Here is a 20,927-nt window from a genome sequence, read left to right as displayed (position 1 = left end):
ATATATATATATATATATATATGGAACGAAAATTAGGGAAATTTTATCTTAAAAAGGTAAATTTTTTGAGCATTCCTGAGGGAAATTTTAACTTTATGACCTAGCATCACTGACTGATCCTAGGACTCACCAGGTTTAATGTTTAAGTAACCTTTTAGTAACAGATGTTACGGAAAAAAAATGTACGAGAATAAAGAAGTCATACATTTAAAAAAAAATACTCGCCTCTCTCAAAAGTCTCCCTTCATTGGAAGAATCCTCAGTTTCCCCCAACTCTTCTAAAAGACTGTTCAACCCTAAGTAAGAGTGATGATGTGTAATTTTTCAGACACCAGATCTGGCAACCATGGGTGGAAGGAAAGGAAAAAAAAAAGTACTTCAGAGAGGATCAACATTTCAAGCGTTTTCTTCACTTCCTTACGCGTCTCCTATTCACCGTCGATTTTTTTTTCCTTCGTTCGTCTCCTGAAGTAGAAGGAAAGTGAAGACACATTTGAAGAACAAAAGGAGTTGTAGAAAACCCAGAAGTATCTTCCATCGAAGATTGCACCATCTTTCTTTGTTTAAGATACTCTTCTTTCTTATTTGGGAACAAATCTGCTAAGTTTTTATCGGTTCCAAAATTTGTAGCTTCTTTTCTACCAACACAATTACTGCCAGGGTGCGAATTGGCGGGGGGGATGTCAGGGATTTCCCCCCCTGACAAAAATCTTTCCCACCCTGGAGAAGAAAAATTTTATCCCTGGCAGGGATAACTTTTTCCTCCTCTGGAGTATTTTTAAATGGACATAAAGATAAGATAGAAAAAGGGAACAATTCTTACTTTGCGTAGCTAACCTAAATATTACTTGAGTGAAAATTTATGAAAGATCTCACATCTCAACTGTTTTGTACTTGTTATATGGGGGGGAGGACTGGGTGCGCATATGGGTGAAATTCATCCCCCCCTGGAAAAATTTTTCAATTCGCACACTGATTACTGCTATCTATATATTAAAATGCTAGGTTCATATGTTTGTGGTCAAGAAAGGTTTATATGTTTGTGGCCAATCCTTTCGATAATGAGATCTCGTAACGTGCCGTTTTTGCTGGTCAATTCCAAATTTTGTATAGATTTGCCAGCTCTCATTCATTTTTTTTAAAACTTATTTTTATTTTTGTATTCCACATTTTAGGCGTCGTTTCAGCCCTATTAGTTTAATATTGCAACTAGGTTGATACACCTGTGATAGGCAACCGGTGCAGGAGCTACGTATAGCGGGTTGACGGGCATTTCAGGCGCTTTGCTTTTATCTGAATGACAAATCCTATTGCAAGCTTTCAACTTCGAAGGCTTGTGGAGCCAAAATGAGGCGTACTCGGATATGGAATTAAGAAAAATATATTTGCATTTGGTATGATCTATTACTTATCCAAGTTTCCACAAACTCCCCCAACTTTCTATATATTAAAATACTACATTTATATGTTTGTCCATACCAATTCACTCCCTTTCAGAGTCTTCATGTACTTTACTTGTGTTCGCAAAGAGACTTGCACAGATATAGTGAGAAGAGAGAAGAAGATTCTTGCTCGTATTAGAACTGTACGCTGTGCAAATAGCGTAGGTTCACCAATAGGATTACCATAACTCATTTAATATCTCGATAGTGGGGGCAAGGTGGCTCAGTGGTAGAGCGTTCACCTCCGGTGCTTGGGGTCTCTGGTTCGATCGCCGCTCGCGCCGTGTTGACTTTGTGGGGGACAAACACCGTACTCGTGGGTTTTCTCGGGATTCTCCCGTTTCCTCCCAATTTCTTCATTTCACTCATTTCTCATTATCACCGTCTCCTTTAGCCTATCCGGCAGAACTGTGGGACGTAAAACTTTCATACTGTGGGACGGAAAGACTTCATTTCATTTTTTAATATCTCGATAATTTCTTTGATATTCAATATTGAGATAAGCGCTAAGTAGGCCTGTGCGATATTTCGATATATCGATCGATAGATGTTTTTAAATATCGAAATATTAAAAACAAAAATATTCCTGATCGATGTTTCTATTAGACACTTTTCAATATTTGAATATTTTTGTATCCGATATTCCAATATCTTCAGCTATTATTTATCGATATATCGATTTTAGGTATTTTGATACTATTTGGAATGAAAATAAAATCTTTCAGTTTAACGTCCCACGCTTATGTCCGTTAGGCTAAGGTAGACGGATGATTAAGGCAAGTGAATGATGATGGAAAAATTGGTGGAATGGGGATGTGGGAAGAAACGGAAATACCCCACGGACACGATGTTGTCCACCACAAACTTATTTGGAGGGGGGATCTAATCTTTGGACCCCAAGCACCAAAAGTAAGAGCTTTACCACTAAGCCAACGTGCCCCTATTGATACTAGTTAAAAATGGTTGACATGGCGGTTTTTAAACACGGAAATACGGTTTATGTGTAATATTTGAATGGTATTCCCCCACCCTGGATAAGATTTCAATCAAAATCTAATGAGAAACAACATGTTCCATGTTCAAAAAAATAATTTTGTAACAGTTTAACCTTTTCCCACATTTGCCATTTCACGAATACATGAAGAGAAATTAAAATACAGGGTGTACACAAACTTAGTGATTTATTTTAATTATTACCCGGGTTCGATTCCCGGCGGGAGCTCATGTGGTTCGGATTCCACGTTAATCAGTAGGTCCATGTCTCATATAGCTTCGCTGCTGAACGGGACGCTAAACTAAAATCAACTCAACTCAATTATTTTAATTATTAATATCAATCAGAAAGTAATGGAGACACAAATAAACTGATAGCAGTGATAAAAACAAACTCAGTAACAATTTCGTGTCCTGTATCACTTCAGTCGTGTTATCACTGACAGTCCCACGGAGAATGTCAAAGCGTAATCAAGTTGTTCTCACGTACGGTTCAGCAAGTCAACATCCACAGCGGTTCTATATATTGGGTTTCATCTTCTAACCCAAAGGGGTCATGAGAAACTGTATTTTGGCATTAATTTTGAACCCCCCTTCCTCTACCCGCTTAGGATAAGTATTTTAATGAAAATGACGTAATTAAAAACGAGTTTGACGCAAGTGATTAAACTGATTATTGCATTCAAAAATTAATTTCAAATAGTTCAGCAGTTTTCCCGCTACATGATCAGAAAAAAAGTTCACTTTTATTTTTATCTATAATGGAGGTATTCAGTTATGGCAACCCGTGGGAAAAACTCCATTTTGAAGGAATTTTTTGACATTTTTTCCGAAAGAGAGAAGAGGAATTTTCGCCGAAATTGGCACCATCGAGGAGTGATCGGAAAGTAAGTTTACAAAGCCTGGAGTGAAACGTGTATATATTATTTTATACAACCAATACAGCCAACAGATAGCACATGCATTAGGTTATTTTTCGACATAGTTTCCACATCGGTTGAGACACTTGTGGCATCGTGGGATGAGATTGAACAGTCCTTCCTGGTAAAAATCCTGTCCTTGCGTGTTCAGCCACGTTGTTACAAAGTGTTTTACCTCCTCGTCTGAAGTGAAGCGATGACTTCCTAGATGCTCCTTTAAGTACGGAAAAAGTTGATTTTGAGCTTAACGTTCCTTTTAGCAGCGAGGGTATATGAGACGGGACCTATTGATTAACGTGAATCCGAACCAAATGAACTCCCATCGGGAATCGAACCCGGGTCTCCTACGCCAAAGGACCGTACGTTAACCGCTTAGCCACGGAGCTCAAGTACGAGAAAAAATGAAAGCCAATTGGAGCGAGGTCCGAGCTGTAGGAAGGGTGGTCGATAAGCCCCAGCGAAACTGCTTCAACAGTGTGGTGGTGGTCTGCCTGCGCTCCTTGCCGGGGACGTTTGTTCTACTAGTCGTAAACTTTCGACACCATTCTGCGACATGCTGATGAGACATTATAGTCTCACTGTAAACCTCTACCCGTATCCGGTGAACTTTAGCCGTAGTTACATGATTGGCCCACAGAAATCGAATAACTGAACGGACTTCTTCGCGAGACCAGTTTTCCAAACGAGTCGCCATTTCTGTTTACCTACAACTAGCGCCGTATGTGGCGGGTGGCTGAAACTCTACACAGTTGCCAACTCCATGTATTAAAATCACTGTACATTCCTCATTCCTCTCTAACAGACGAAACTCCAGAAATATCGGTCTTGTAAACTTAGTTTCTAATCCCCCCCCCTTATATATGGGATTATCGTAAATATAAAATCCACGCTAACAAAATTCTTTGGAGACGAAAAATAGATATAATGAGTGAATGAAGAGCGTGATTTTTTTTTTTTAAATCTCGAAAGTACATGCTACTGACAAGTGATTTGTGGACTGTATGATAGTCAAAAATCAACTGCTAAGAAACAAACATTGTGCTCTGGTAGAATAAAATAATGAAGAAACGAATGAACAAATGAAAAATATCAAAGAGAAACTAAAGAAAGAAAGAAAAAGAAAGAAACTAGAATACCAAACGAGAAATAATCAATTTCCAAAATTTTCCACAAAATGTGTGCAAAACGATTTTTTTTTCTAGGATCGTTAGGCTCAGCATGACGTGATGATGCGTGATGGACACATCGCATTTCTGACAAGAAAAAACGCTTGTTTTTAATTAAGGAATACTTATTCACAAGCAATTTTATATTCGTGGAAGATCTAATAATTTCATTTCATATTATTACTACTACTACTATTATTATTATTATTATTATTATTATTATTATTATTATTATTATTATTATTACTTTCAAATATCTAGGATCAATATTAACAGACGAAAATCATATTCACGAAGAAATTAAATGTCGACTAAAAGCAGGGAATTCGTGTTATTATTCAGTTAAAAATCTTTTGTCGTCGCAAATTCTGTCAAGAAATTTTAAAGTTTAAAGTATATATAAAACGATAATCATTCCTGTTGTTCTGTATGGATGCGAAACATGGTAGCTTACTCTGACGGAAGTACATAGACTGAAAGTATTTGAGAACAAGATCCTTCGGACTCAAGAGGAACGGGAATGGGGAATGGCGGAAACTTCATAACGAGGAACTACATAATTTTTATCGTTTACCAAACATTGCCAGGGTCATCAAATCTAGAAGGCTTAGGTGGGCAGATTTTGTAGCGAGAATGGAAGAAAGTAGGAACACTTTCAAAGTCTTGACTGGAAGACCAATCGGAAAACGACCATTAGGAAGACTTAGGCGAAGAGGACAATATTAAGATGGATCTCACAGAAATAGGGATACAAAGTGGATCCAGTTGGCTAAGGATAGAAGTCAGTGGAGAGCTTTTGTGAACGCGAAATTGAATCTGCAGGTTCCATAGGCCATGGAGTGAGTGAGTTAGTTATTATCACGTAATTAGTATACCTTGGGATATGCCAAAGCAAAATGGAACATTTTGACTCTAGAAATGAGATTTTATAACTTTTCAGGTTGGCACCACTGACTGTAATGAAAGTTATCTGCCGCAACATGAACCATTATAAAGAACTTCATCCGCTGCTGGAACGGGATGATTTCTTGCTTAAACTAGTATTAAATATCAGATTACTTTGAGAATCATTGTCTGCTATTATACGTAGCAAGTAATTAAAATGTTAATTAGTAATGGGAGTTCGATGCTAGTTATTAGCTGTTCTTTATACTCGTCTCAAATATCCATACTTCTATCGCGGATTAATTTCAGTTCCGCAATAGCCCTGCGGATAAGATGCATGAAATATTGCAAGTACCCAACTGACAAAGACTATTCTAAGTAACGATACACGTGTTTCGCAAAACAATTGCAGTTTGTAAAATAAAACTGCAAGAAGAAGTTTGTTCTATAACTTTGAACATGACTGTACATCTTTAGTAATAAAAGTAATCTTCTGCAACAGGAGCCATTTATAAAAGCGTTCGATCGCTGTTTGAACAAGAAAATTTCTTGCCTGAACTACAGTATTAAATATCAGTTCACTTGGAGAATCACTGTCTTCTGCTATTATACGTAGCGCGTAATTAGAATTTTAATTGGTAATACGAGTTCGATGCTTTTGTGCCACAACAAAGCGGCCTTCCCCTCCCCCTTATTTCCTTCTGGATAAGAAGAGCGGTGATTGGAGGGTAATTGCTATCAGCTGAGAGAGGCCACTTTTAACTGACACCAATTCCACGTGGGAACACCCGATTATCTTCTCTCTCTCTCTCTCTCTCTCTCTCTCTCTCTCTCTCTGTGCTAACTAACAAAGGCATCAACAGCATCCACGGAGGATGCAACACGAGACCCTTTGATCATTCGCTGTTTCTTCAATGTTGACAAAGTACATCATTCAGATCGAAAACTTATTACAAAGGGTTAACTGTGTTTTAATTACTATGGCAACATCAAAACAATATTATAGATCAGAGGTCTCTCTTGTTTCCAGCTTTACTGTACTTCAATCTAATTCAACCATAAGGCTTATGAATAGGCAATTACAGTCAGTGAGATTGGATTTCTACAGCCTTTTTTTTTCAACCGGTTTACCGCGACATACCGGTGGGTTAGTAGAATTGCCCACGAGGAGGTATCTAGGAGTGTAATTTGGAGTTTTGTTTGGGGAGAGTGCAAGATTCTCAATCGATATACATAATGTTTTATGTTTTTTCATTTGTACAGAGTCTGCCAGAAAAATGTATACACTCTTTGACATCCTGTATCAGAATACTGACATTGACAATTGTTCTGAAATTTAAGTATGTTGTAGTGTGGTTTTTCGCCCAACAGATGTCGCCATTGTCCATTGTTTTCAGTCAAAATTGTTATAGTACAGTCTTTCGGTCAACAGATGTCGGTACTGTATCAGTACGGTTGGTGAGATAAGATTGAAGAATTTGTGAATATCGCAAATCGTTCTATGCGCCTCAAACTTGTCACCAATGAATTTGATTTTTAGGCGGGTTGGTGGGTCAGTACCAAACTCCCCTCCCCACTGACACCCTGCTCTTCGATGGCATTCCCAAACCTGATAAAACACTTCAAAACGTACTTACGCTGCTTGAACGTCAAGCGTGCTTCTGCCATTTTCTTATATCATTAACCGTGCTGACAGTACCGACATCTGTTGAGCGAAAAACGTACTACAACAGAATTTAACTGAAAACAATGCCGACATCTGTTGGGCGAAAAACCATACTACTACGTACTTAATTCTCAATTCTCGTGTCCTAACCAACTTAATGTATAATTGAGCTCCATGGAATGTATAGCAAAATTTTAGAATCTGAAAATAAATTTTATGCCATTTATAAGGCTATAAATTTAAACTTTATACGACACATTTTATTTTTTACCTCTGGTGCATACGATGTAAAAATCTGAGGAATATAATATATAGATCTGAGGTGTATCATGTAAAAATCCGAAGTTTACTATGTAAAAATCCGAGTATAATATAAAAATTTGAAGTGTATGATCTACAAATCTGAAAAGTATAGGGTATAATATTAAAATGTAAGTGTTTGATGTAAAAATCTGAAGTATAGGATGTAAAAATCCGAGGTTTACGATGTAAAAGTCTGAGGAGTATAATATAAAAATTTGAGGTGTGTGTGTGTGTGTGATGTAAAACCCTGAGGTGTGTGTGTGTGTGTGTGATGTAAAACCCTGAGGTGTGTGTGTGTGTGTGTGATGTAAAACCCTGAGGTGTATGGTGTAAGAATAAGAGATACGACGTAAAAATCTGAGGAGTATAATATATAGATCTGAGGTGTATCATGTAAAAATCCGAAGTTTACTATGTAAAAATCCGAGTATAATATAAAAATTTGAAGTGTATGATCTACAAATCTGAAAAGTATAGGGTATAATATTAAAATGTAAGTGTTTGATGTAAAAATCTGAAATATAGGATGTAAAAATCCGAGGTTTACGATGTAAAAGTCTGAGGAGTATAATATAAAAATTTGAGGTGTGTGTGTGTGTGATGTAAAACCTTGAAGTGTGTGTGGGTGTGTGATGTAAAACCCTGAGGTGTATGGTGTAAGAATAAGAGATACGACGTAAAAATCTGAGGAGTATAATATATAGATCTGAGGTGTATCATGTAAAAATCCGAAGTTTACTATGTAAAAATCCGAGTATAATATAAAAATCTGAGGTGTATGATGTACAAATCTGAAAAGTATAGGGTCTAATATTAAAATGTAGGTGTTTGATGTAAAAATCTGAAGTATAGGATGTAAGAATCCGAGGTTTACGATGTAAAAGTCTGAGGAGTATAATATAAAAATCTGAGGTGTATGTGTGATGTAAAATCCTGAGGTGTATGGTGTAAGGATAAGAGATACGACGTAAAAAATCTGAGGAGTATAATATATAGATCTGAGGTGTATGATGTAAAAATCCGAAGTTTACTATGTAAAAATCTGACATGTGAGTATAATAAGTACAATATAAAAATTTGAAGTGTCTGATGTAAAACTTTGAGGTGAATGATGTAAAACTCTGAAGTGTATGATGAGAAATTCGAAGTTTACTATGTAAATGTCTGAGGAGTATAATATAAAAATCTGAGGTATATCATGTAAAAATTCGAGTAAAATACAAAAATCTAAAGTATACAATGTAAAACTGAAGTGTGTGATGTAAATCTCAGATGTATGCCCATACAGAAAGAGAGAGAGAGAGAGAGAGAGAGAGAGAGAGAGAGAGAGAGAGAGAACGGTAATAGGTAGCAAAAAATGTTCTGTTTTAAATGTATTGAGAATCCCAAAAAAACAGATTCCATCTGAGGTTTCGCCGTTCTATTGAAACCGGAAGTGGCAGATTTGTACAGTCACGAACTTTAATAAATGGAAGCTGAAGCCATTATTTCTTATGGACCAACCTCCATTTATTAATGTTCGTGACTGTAGAACTTCAGGTTTCATTGTTGATTTCCACAAGAGGAAAGAAAACCTGTAAAAGAGATAGACAAAACACTTTTTGGTACGGATTCAGAGTCTCGAGAACAGAAGTTTCATCTGTAACTGTGTCTGCCTATTGAAACCGGAAATAATTCGTCTACCACTTCCGGTTTCAAAATTGAATCAATTACTATATAAATGAAATGAAATGAAATCTGTAAGTTTAACGTCCCACGGTTATGCCGGTTAGGCTAAAGGAGAAGGTGATAATGAGAAATGAGTGAAATGGTGGGATGAAGAAAGTGGGAGGAAACGGGAGAAACCCGAGAAAACCCACGAGCACGGTATTTGTCCACCACAAAGTCCACACGGCGCGAGCTGGGATCGAACCAGGGACCCCAAGTACCGGAGGTGAACGCTCTACCACTGAGCCACCGCGCCCGCAATTACTATATAAATCTACCGTAGTTACTTAATATGAAACGAAATTAAACATTTGTTTTCTCAGTGGAGATCATAATCACAAAATGTTCTTCAAGCAAGATCTGATATAATTACTAGAATTGAGTAAAAGATGATCCAATTTCATACTGCCGTCCAGTGATAACCTCGTTTTCCGTTTTTCCACATCTCTTCCACTTTTTAAGCGTCACCGAAGACTGTGGGAGCAAAACTACGCAACAAATGAGAACAGTAATACTGTATCAATATTATGAGGACCCATTATCAAGTTGGTTTTGTACATAAACACATAACCATAAAAAAAGAAAACAAAAAAAAAAAAAAAAACGAAGCGAGACCTCTGAACCATCTTCTGATAAAGGAATTTAGGTCAATCAAAAATAAAGCAATCTTGAGTTATCAATCTCTCACTGAAAAGTCAATCTTTAGCGTCCACTTTACAGCCGAGCAGATATGCATCCATCCATACAGTAAACTAAATTTCTTGCAAAGCATCCCCTCCACCACCACCAGCAACAACACAGACACACACATTATATACGTACTTACGCATACTTTTTAATATTTAATTTGGTAAAAAACTTTAAAAAGACAATAATATTTTTTAAAAAAATAGAACCTAAGGCGCATAAAATTTGTAATAGCAAAGGAATCTTTATATTAACTTCTATTTGTCTTTTCAAACTTACAAAGTACTTTTGCCTCTTCTTGTACACTGTAAATACATTCAAAACATCAGGTTGCGTGGGAGAAGACTACCATTTGATATTACTCAATTGATCTAATTTTTTTCGTGGATATTTTGCTCTGATATAGAACCATTTTTTTTTGGGAGGGCGGGGGAGTGAGACTGAAAACAATTCTGAAGTCGAAAAGTAAAGACTATCCTAATATATATTATGTATATTTTTGTGAGTATTAAAAATACTGTATCCATTAAATAAATGGCTAAATCAGATTGCAGACCAAAATAATATCTTTTAATGCTTCATCCTGGGCGATGCACGTTATTGATAAAAATAATAGAATAATCCCTGTTATATTAAGTTTTATAACAATTTAAAAAAAAAACGATAATATCGATTAATATGAGCAAACATACTATGAGAAGGTAGAGCTCCTTTCTACCTAAGTGGTTAGCGTACGCGCTTTTGGCGTGGGAGACCCGGAGTCGCTTCCCGGCGGGAGCTCATGTGGTTCGGTTTCCACGTTAATCAGTACGTCCACATCTCTTAATAGCTTCACTGTTGAACAACGGGACGTTAAACTCAAAATCAACTCAACTATGAAAAGGTGAAAATCGATTTTGGTATGGACTACGCTGACTCGGTATTAACAGCATCCATGTTGACTTCAAATGTCTGAATTCCCAGAATTCATCCGTTCTCTCATTAATTATAAATATAGCCTTTGAAGTTAATGGTATAACATTGCGGATTTTTTTTTTTTAATCTCGTAAGCATTATGTTTACATCACAATCTTTAATAAATTAAAGTAGGCCCTATAATAAATAACAGGCTTTTCTACACTTTAGCACAGAGGAAATCAATGTAATTATATTTTAAAAAGAGTGATGCCAGTTTGAGAAAAAAAAAATCTACGGCGACCTTGACATGTAACATTTTCTGGCTACGGTGACACATTGGTATGGCTAATACAAAGACATCACTCAATTAAAACGTATGAAAAGACAGGCATAAGTGAGTTGAATTTCACGCTGTAGAATTACAATAAACTTGTAAACTGCACGAATGCAATATTAAAACCGGACAACTTAGAAATTTAGATTTGATTCTGGTTTCCATACAGGAATAAGAAAGGACATGCAATCCATTCTTGCAATGCTGAACCGATATCAAAACAATTTCCTTGCAATCTGTTACAGTTTCTGCTCTTTGGTAATCTATCTACATATTAAAGTGCTAGGTTTTATATGTTTGTGGTGAAGAAAAGTTTATATGTTTGTCTCCATCTCCAATCCTTTCGACAATCAGATTTCGAGAAACCATAAGTGCTTGGAAGGTACTGTTTCCGCTGGTCGATTTCAAATTTTGTGTAGACTGTTCAGTTCTAACTGAATATATTTCTTTATTACACTTTTAGGGGTATACTGCAAGTGTTGAAATTTTAAAAAGTAAGGCATCATATTCTGTGAGTTATACACTTCAATACCACATTTTCGTACACGGAGCTAGTATATCTCTCCGGCGTTAGAAATTAAATGAAATCTGAGTTTTACGTCCCATGGTTATGCCGGGTAGACTAAGGAGATGGTGATGATGAGAAATGAGTGAAATGGTGGAATGAAGAAGTGGGAGAAAACGGGAGAACCCGAGGAAACTCACACACAAACTTCACTTGGCGCGAGTAGGGATCGAACCAGGGAGCCCAAGCGCCAGAGATGAACGCTCTACCACTGAGCCACCGCAGCCCCCATTTCTCTCCGGCGTTTGTTTAGTGCCCAAATGATAATGGAAAACGAAGGATAACCATTTTTCCAGTCTGAGAAGAATCTTTATTGCTTGGAGTGTTTTGCGCAATGAACGCTATATATCAAGGACGTTATAATTAATTGTGTGTATAATGTATTTGCTTATTACATACTGCATGCAAGAAGACGAGCAAGAAGTAGGTTCAAATCTTGCAAACATTGCGAGATATTGAAAAAAAAAGTATCGAAAAAATCTCCCCTTTATGGTACCCCTTGCCGATTTTTATCGAAGAGTCTTTCACTTATGTCTGTAAAGGGCATGTACAGATGTGACGAATGACAAGGAGATTTATGCTCATATATAAATGATGCACTGTGTAGAGATTTCAGGTTCAGCTAGTATAAATAAAACTGAAGGTGACTATGGCTGTGACTTAATAACTCTTGAACCATCCGTCCGACCTTGATCAAATTTTCAACATACATGAGGTTCAGGCCTGGGATGTTTTCTATCATTTCACTTTGACGGTGCATCTTACGGGTGGGAGTAGGAAAGATATATATATATAAAAATGATTGAAAAATGAACGATATTAGTGTTGAATCCATATACTTCGGGGTCGCTGAAATGAACAGTGACACTTCCGATGCCGTTTAAATCCAAATTCAACCCCCCCCCCCCCATTAGTACTCCTAAGAGGAAAGTGGCATGTAAAAATAATTGAAAATGATCGATATTAGTGTTGAATCCATAGTTTTAGGGACCGCTGGGATGAACAGTGACATTTCCGAACGGGCATTTTGCTAGTCACTCCTAAAACCGGAAGTGATACTACACTGTTCCGCACTGCTTCCGGTTTCAGCACACGGATAAAGAGGATATGGAAAATATTCTTTGGATGTTGAATTCGTATCGAAAACAGTTTCAAGTTGTTTGTTCTGTTTTTGCTCTTGGGCTATCAATGCTGAAACCAGAAGGGATGGTACACTTCCCCTATTTCCGGTTTCATTAGAGAGAGAGAGAGAGAGAGAAATCTGAAGCTGAACCACGCGTTTGTGGGAGCGGTTTCTCGACCGCCGCAGATCCTTAGTGCACTTTTCACTTGCAATTGTTTCTGTGCACAGAGATAGGCACTACATCGGAGACAGTGGTAGCTATCTACTCTGAGTTTTGTAACGTTCTGTACAGAAGTCACTCATGCTTGCATTCGTCTGCTTCAGACAAGAACAAGCAACTGAAACCAAGGTATATAACAGGTAGGTCCAGTTCGCGTTTAGCGTTCTGATTGGCTCCCTCTCCGTGATGTCATGTGGAGGTACTTTTGCCTATCTTGAAACAGTATACAAACTAGTGTAATTGCGTACCGATATGCAATGTTTTACTTGTTCTCTTGAAAGATACCTTGCGATACCCAAGGATGTTATAAACTAGAGGATCTGCCCATATGTATCTCCATCCTATTAACTGAATGAAGCCGAAAAACAACCTAGCATCGGCACGTCTGATTGGTTAGTCTCGTTTCTGCCATATATGTTGGCTCAAAACATTGCAATCTTCTTAAAATATGCACACATGTAGTGTGTCTGTCGTTTATTTTTATTTAAGTCATTGCTTCAGATTGATAATATACAATGGTTATATGCTGCATGCATGGGTGTACAAATAGAAGTGAGAAGAAATTACACGGAATAACCTTTTACAACTAAGAAAATTATCAATCATAGTATACGGGTAAGAAAATTACCAATCATAGGATACGTATGACTGTGACGTATGGCTTCACGATTTTGTGGTATGGGCAGATCCTCTATTTTATAACATCCTTGGCGATACCTCCACGTAACGTCAGACACTGCAAAGTATTCTGGGAAAAATGAGAGGAGAAAGGCTGAATTGAGAGTCACCTGAACTTGAAACTGTGGCTATGACCGTGTGAGTTTGCCATACAGTGCAGCGGGCGGTTGGCGAACCGATTCGCTGTAGATAAAAGTTTCCATACGACACAGTCTAAATAGAAACCGCCGCGGATCGTAAGTTGTAGCGATCGGTGGTTAGAGATCCGCACCGCCATGTGTAAAAAACACTCGTTCGAATCACAATGTAATTAGAAAACGTGACAGTTGTGCAACCACGCCGATAAAACCGGCCAATGAAAACTGCCAAGGACGTGTGAGGAACTTCACACCACTAGTAGGCCATACTGCCATATTCCTAAGAGAGAGCCCATCTTTCTTGTTACTTGTGGACCAAGCATAGCAAAATCATAAATTCTACACAATATAGTTATCAAAATCAATACATTGCCTTTAACAATTCTGATACAATAGACATACCTCCACCACCTACGCTTAATGGTGTCCAATCCATCTGAATCCCAGTTAAGTACTTCCGGTTTACTTAATAGTCATTCCTATTGAACGCTTTCATACCCCGAGACATAAACACTCTAATTGAGAGTAACCATACGTTGCTGACAATAGAACACATTCATACTCACACCCGTACTGTATTACAACAGGAATATTGGTGCTCATTTTCTCGCTGAATCCCCCCATCAATTACCCTGATTGTCTTCTCTGCAGACGCTTTGTGCCTCATTGGATAATTTACGGATTAAATCATAATCAGAGAGAACAATATTGATTCTATGGAAATTGTGTCACCTATATTGATTGTAATTCTATTTAATTAGAACTTCCCATCAATTATTCTCAATAATAGATTATCTATTTCATCCATTCTTCGCTCAGTTCATTTCCAGTCTCCATGCTATTTACGTATATACATTCCACACAATTAACTTCGCCACCTTTAATGATGTTTCTTGATGTTATTTTAAACAAAAATATTGAAGTAGGTAAAAAAAAAAAAAAGTACTATGCATAACGTGGTTTATTGGTTCAACGAAGCCCGTGCTATCCAAAGTGTGTTGTTCGAGTTTATTTAAATTGAATCTTCTATTGGAAGACTTATTTCTCGTCTCGTGTCCTATCAAGCAAAGCCTGTCTCGTCTCATCTCGTCTCACGGGCAACATTAGTTCACCCAAGGCTCAAAGACTGTTTTAATATTACATAATTCATAATATAAGAATCTATAAATTAAGAAAGTGATTCTACGAATATTGTGAATACCATTTATCAGCGTTTAGAGATAGGCAAGTCCTAAAAAAAAAAAAAAAAAATACTCAATAATAAATATGGTTATAAATGTTGTTATATCACACACTTCTTGGACCTTTCATAACGCGAAAGTATTTTGATAACTTCTAAGATGAAATTAATAAAGAAATCAAGGCATATATGTTCTTTATATATAAGTTTACAAAACGAGGCGAGACGAGACGAGACAATTTATTTCTCGTCTCTGGACAATACTAACCTCCACACACACAGCCCTTGGTATTTTATACTCTGTCCCGAAAGAGGAAAAGGAAGACCTATACAATAAAATATGCTATTTTCTTTTGTCCAGCACTGTTCAAATGCTGTTTTCTTCACGGAATGCAAAGGAAGTTACTGTTCGCATGCTACGTATAAATTGACCGATTAGATTTTGTGTCAATTTTGGAGTTTAGCGTCCCATTTCAGCATTGTGGCTATATGAGACGTGAATCTACAGCTACAATATAATAATACGATCCACATAAACTATATGGCTCCCACACGGATAACTACATATATCACAAAAAAACAGATTCTATAATTATACATATAACTTTAAGACATAGAAACTATAAATTGATAACGTGATTCTAGGAACATAATGAAGAGCATGCATCTCCTTTTATCTGTCTATATTATAAAACTGAAAGTGGCTATGCTATGTTTGTGACACAATCTTTTGAACCACCCGACCGTTCTCGATCAAATTTTCAACATAGATAAGATTTGGGGCTGGGGTGTTTCTTTTCTTTTTTTTTTTTTAATGTATTCAGTTTGACGGTACAACTTAGGAGCAGGGGAGATATTTAAAAATTATCGAAAATGACCAATATTAGTGTCGAATCTATAGTTTTCGGGGTCGCTGAGACGAAAAGTGACACTTACGAGCCCGTTTAAATTCGAACTCAGCCTCCATTGCCCTTCATGTTCAAAATGAAATGTGTTCTTCCCGCGCGAAGAACGGGTATTCTGCTAGTACAATATAAACGCAAGTAATTACACAATAAACTTCAACAAGAATTATACTGTTCATGTTGTTGTACCACACCCTCCGTGGACCTCTCTCATGACGTGGATAAATTCTGATTCTTCTAGATGAAACTAAGAGAAAAATCGGGACATATTAAAAAAAAAAAATTCACTACACGAGACGGGGAGAGAAAAGCTTTACCAAGAATCGAGACGAGACAAAACTTTTACAAAACAATTTAAAGAATATTTATTTCTTTGTTTTTGAGTTTAACGTCCCGTTCAGCAGCGAGACTATATGAGACGTGGACCTACTGATTAACGTGGAATCCGAACCACATGAGCTCCCGCCGGGAAAATTCAAAGAAGACTATAAATCCTTATCTCCCATCTAGTCTCATCTCGTGGACGACACTACGAATAAGTTCATAAACACAACAAATTCATTTTGACAGAACATGCTTCTAGCAGGACTAACCTCATCAGTCCATAGATGCACATATGTGCATATCTGCTTTTTATTTATTTATTTATTTATTTATTTTTACTTCTATTCTGAGGCTTGCATATAGTAGAAACTGCTTTGTAACGTTTGTGTAGCTCCCACCTGTGTTTACAACTAATCTTGTCCATTAGAAGGGCATCAACAATCATCCTATTTCAAGCGATAGTTACAAAAAAAAAAAAAAAAAAAAAAAGTCGCTTAGTGCCAAGATTGAAGAAGCTAAATCAGTAACATCGAATCATTCAAGATAGCATTCACTTCTTCAGGAAAGAAAAGAAAACCTTCTCCACATAAATGATACTTCTAAGAAAGAAGACGGTGTAGTTATTCAATTCGGAACCAATATTCGGATTTCTATCCAAGATAAGTGTCCCCAAAGGGAATTATACCCGGGTCTATGAACAAAGACAAGCAAGCATTAGTCATTTTGTTTTCTAAAAAGACACTATTGTTACTTTAAGACATATGAGAGTGATATCAACGAGTTATTAGTTTGGTGCAAATGAAATGTTCTCGAAGGTCCACGAAATATTAAAACTAAAATATCTAATTAATTAAAACAGTAGCTTGCCCGCAACCACATAATTTTGGCATCGTTAAGCGAATGATTGAATTCCGTTGGGAAATAAGTTTTGAGTCTACGATTCGAAGAAACTCTCAAAAAGCACGCTGCACCGCACAATTATTAGAAGAAAGTCTTACCTCTTAAGACGTGGGAGACATATCATGGGAATATGGTGGATGAAGAAGGGTTTCATATTGCAACGCGTGGAAAGTCTGCACCATCCTCTCAGCGATAGCATTGTCGTGCAACATGAGCATATTATTGGATGCTTGCAGACAAATTTGCGGTGCATTTCGTGGAGTTCATGTTGCCTCAAACATACATGGTGGATCACTCCCCCATAGACCATACCAGCAACACTCTCTGTGTGGAGACGCGGTTTCAGAAACAGTTCTGGACATTCGTCACAATCCAACCACTCATTGTCCTGTTCATTTACGACGTCATAGCGAATCAATTTTTAATCTGAAATGACAAAAAATCTTATGGAGGAAACTTTACCGGCAATTCTTACTTACAGGACTGCACACTTTCAAACGGAAATTCGTGTTGGACGGTGTACCTTATGTAGCACAAATAAAACGAACTTCCAACAGAGTTGCTGCACGACAGTCACATGCTGTATGCCTAAGCCATCTGCAATGATACGAACATTTTTTTCCTCGATTGTCTACTTCGACGGGACTCATCCGAATATGTTATTGGTCGGTGCCTACGGGGCCCATTTTGCAATGATGCGTCATCGGAAGGAAATCTGACAAACCAACAGCGAATGGTGCGTACAGTTTCTCGTTCCTGATTCAAATGCGCTTTTTTTCGGCTTGATATGCAGGATGTCCTAGTTTGAATTCAGAAACAAGAATCAGACACAATTTTGTGTTCACCATGGTCCAGTATTATACACAGTACCTCCTGACACTCTGGGTACCCCAGCCTGTTTGGTGGACATGTACAGAGTTTATGACATTAGTCTATCCTTGTATTGTACGCTGAAGTAAGTTTCCCCACCAGATGCTAAAGTGGATACTTCGTTCACAGGAACCTAAAATTTGGGTCACTGATATTAACGATGAGAGCTTCTCACATCCGTATGTCGTAAGAACATAATTATAGTATCGATGCCTGCCGCGTAGCAGAAAATATAACACTGTATGTAATTTAAAAAATCCAGAGCTTCCCGTGTCGACCAGCCTGTAATTTTTCTAGGGTTTTTCAACCTTCCCGGTGACGGTAAGGAATTCACCCTCCAACCTTCCCGGTGACGGTAAGGAATTCACCTACCAACTCTTTCTCTTTCGTTCTTCCGTAGTTCAAATGCGGCTTAAGGATCTCAGTCATAGAAGTTCTACGCTTTAATACAGTTCACCAGCTCTACGCTTTAATGCCACTTATTATTATAGAACTCATTAATTATAATTACCCAATAATTGTGGAACTTTCCTTCCCCTCTATCTTTCTCCTTCCACCAGCACCATACACTCTGTGGCTCTTTGTATATGAATGAAGTGTTAAGAAAAAGATTAATATAACGTTGAATATTCTACGTAGTTTATAAGCCAGAAGCTTGGATAATACGGAAAACTGGTTGGGATATTATTATTTAGGAAAATTCTGTATTTTGATGGATGAGATAGAAACTATGGCGGAAGGAAAAAAGGGAGAGGCAGAAGCGACAAATGCTTCATTGTATTAAAACGGAAAATTACCACATCAAGTCGAAAACGTTAACTGAAGAGTAGTGGCGGCTAAACCGGTCCCCCTAGCAAAATTTAAAAAATAAAGCTTATAGGAATCAAGTGTTGTAACTTGAGAGAGGCCGTAAAGTTCGGTACAACGCTAGGAATTCGGATTTGCTATCGCCGCCACTGCTGAAGATTATGGAAACCTTTCTGTAAGCGGCAAGTGACGTACAAAAAAATAGAAGTATGATTTTTGACGATGCCTTCCATGAAGACAATTTCTCCTAAGTCGTTAATTCTTGCTGTAAATTAATGTACTCGTAAGTATTACAATACGAATTCTCCCGCTGGTTTTGTGGCCAAGGTCCCGGGTACGATTCCCGGTGAGAGCAATGAAATTTTTTAACATATTGCAGTGATTCGGATTCTACGTTAAACTATAGGTCCACGTCTCATATAGTCTCAGAGGTGAAAAGGAATGCTGAACTTTAACAAACGAATTCCATTTTGTTGTTTAATTTCGAGTCACTATGTAAATGCACCAAACCATTTAGGATTTAGATTTCTGGGTTTTCGGCATCTATGACCATCTTAGCCCGTCGCGTACGAGGGATGACGTCCCTCGGCGAGCACACTATCCGGGGAAAGGGAGGGAAGAAAGGAAGCGGCCTGGGACTTATATGTTAGGTACCACTCCGGCAACTGCTTGGTGTGTATGAGGAAAACCCAGGAAAACCTCATTCAGGGTGGCTCTCCTGAAAAAGCATTGGACACTTTATCGACCGAGTGCCCCCAACGGGAATCGAACCAAACCATTTTTTGTTAATGGAAGTGGAATGATGATTTCACACAGAGGCAGGGATCGCGGTGGTTCAATGGTACAGAGCTCACCTCTAGCGTGTGGGGTCCCAGGTTCAATTCCAGCTCCTATCAAGTGGGCTTTGTGGTAAACGAAAGCCATGTGCGTGCGTTTTCCCGTTTTCTCCCACACTTTATTCCACCATTACCATGCATCTCATCACTGTCTTCCTTAGCTTGCGTGAATAATCGTAGGACGTTAAACTAAAAAAACAAGTGGTTTAAAACGCTTACTTTCTTATTTAGCATGGATAAATTGATTATGCTGAACAACATATATTAAATCATAGTACATTCCTATACTCACCAGTATTTCGCATCCAAACGAGCTGCTGCGAAGGTCTGCAACTAAAGAGGAAGAAAAGGACCTTCGTCCGGGGACCAATCGAGGATGATGATGGTCTATGACCCCTGCAGCCCAGTGGCCCACTCGTAGGACCTCCATGGGGACATGTTCAGAAGGGCGGAGACGACGCCCCACACCGGACCCAACTTCCTCAGGATCATCCTCGCTTTCCGTGTCCGATGCCGGGAAAACGCGCTCCGCCTGCACACAGCACATGGGGCCCCGGCCGCCGCGAGCGGTGATTGCGGTAGACTCTTGTTTCTTATTCCGTGGATTCACCGACAGGGATCTCTTCTCTTATCTACTTATCTAGGTACACAGAAAGAGACAACAAAACACCAAAGCACTGTCTCGGATACTCCCGGGTTCCTTCACTGCACAACAACCATCTGACAAACTGAGCCTAGTTTCTGCCAGCGATCATCTCTCCGCCGTTGCCATAGGAACGCAGAATCCCACGCCAGAGCGCACGCACCACCACCACCACACACACACACATATTTGGTCTGTTTCTCTCTTCATATCCAGGTCAAAAGTTATTTTTTTTTACTCCTGCCTCGTTTTGTTTTAACAAAACAATAGCAAAGAGAAAACTGTTCTCTATAACCATATTTTAATGATAAAAAATTACTATTTGTCACTGATGTTTCCAATGTTTATTTTATCCTTTCCCTGGCTACACTGAGCACCTGCTAGTGAAAGCACACTGCAGATACCTTTCGTCTCCAGGAGGTAAAAAAGAAAGAAAGAGAGAGAGAGAGAGAGAAATGGGTAAAAGGTCAGAGAGAGAACACAAATCAATCGCATATAAGAAACTTTTATATATTTTTTTCAAAAAAAAAGTTAAATGATTAATATGCAATAAATATTTGTTTTACAAAACTAATGCTCCAAGACATACAAATAGAATAATTTATTCATTTCATGTATATTTTTGGTATTATGTAAAAGTTTTATGTATATAGCTAGTTCAATATAATATAATATTACATATATGAAACCTCATAAGTTTATCGTCATACAAAAAATTAAATATTATTTCCAATTATAA

General features: G+C 37.8%; 1 protein-coding gene across 1 annotated transcript in view; it reads right to left on the bottom strand.

Moving 5' to 3' along the window:
• Nucleotides 1-20,257, bottom strand: part of LOC145663910 (uncharacterized) — a 442,435-nt gene extending 422,178 nt beyond the window's left edge. Inside the window, exon 1 of the mRNA XM_081730094.1 lies at nt 19,838-20,257. Coding sequence (XP_081586220.1) covers nt 19,838-20,092 — 255 coding nt within the window. The 5' untranslated portion in view covers nt 20,093-20,257. The remainder of the gene's footprint in view (nt 1-19,837) is intronic.
• Nucleotides 20,258-20,927: the final 670 nt, after the last annotated feature.

The sequence above is a fragment of the Thermobia domestica genome, chromosome 11, assembly GCF_964235325.1.
Source record: "Thermobia domestica chromosome 11, izTheDome1.hap1.1, whole genome shotgun sequence".
NCBI lineage: Eukaryota > Metazoa > Arthropoda > Insecta > Zygentoma > Lepismatidae > Thermobia > Thermobia domestica.
Note: the sequence above shows the minus strand (reverse complement) of the source record. Positions and strands in the feature narration are given on the sequence as shown.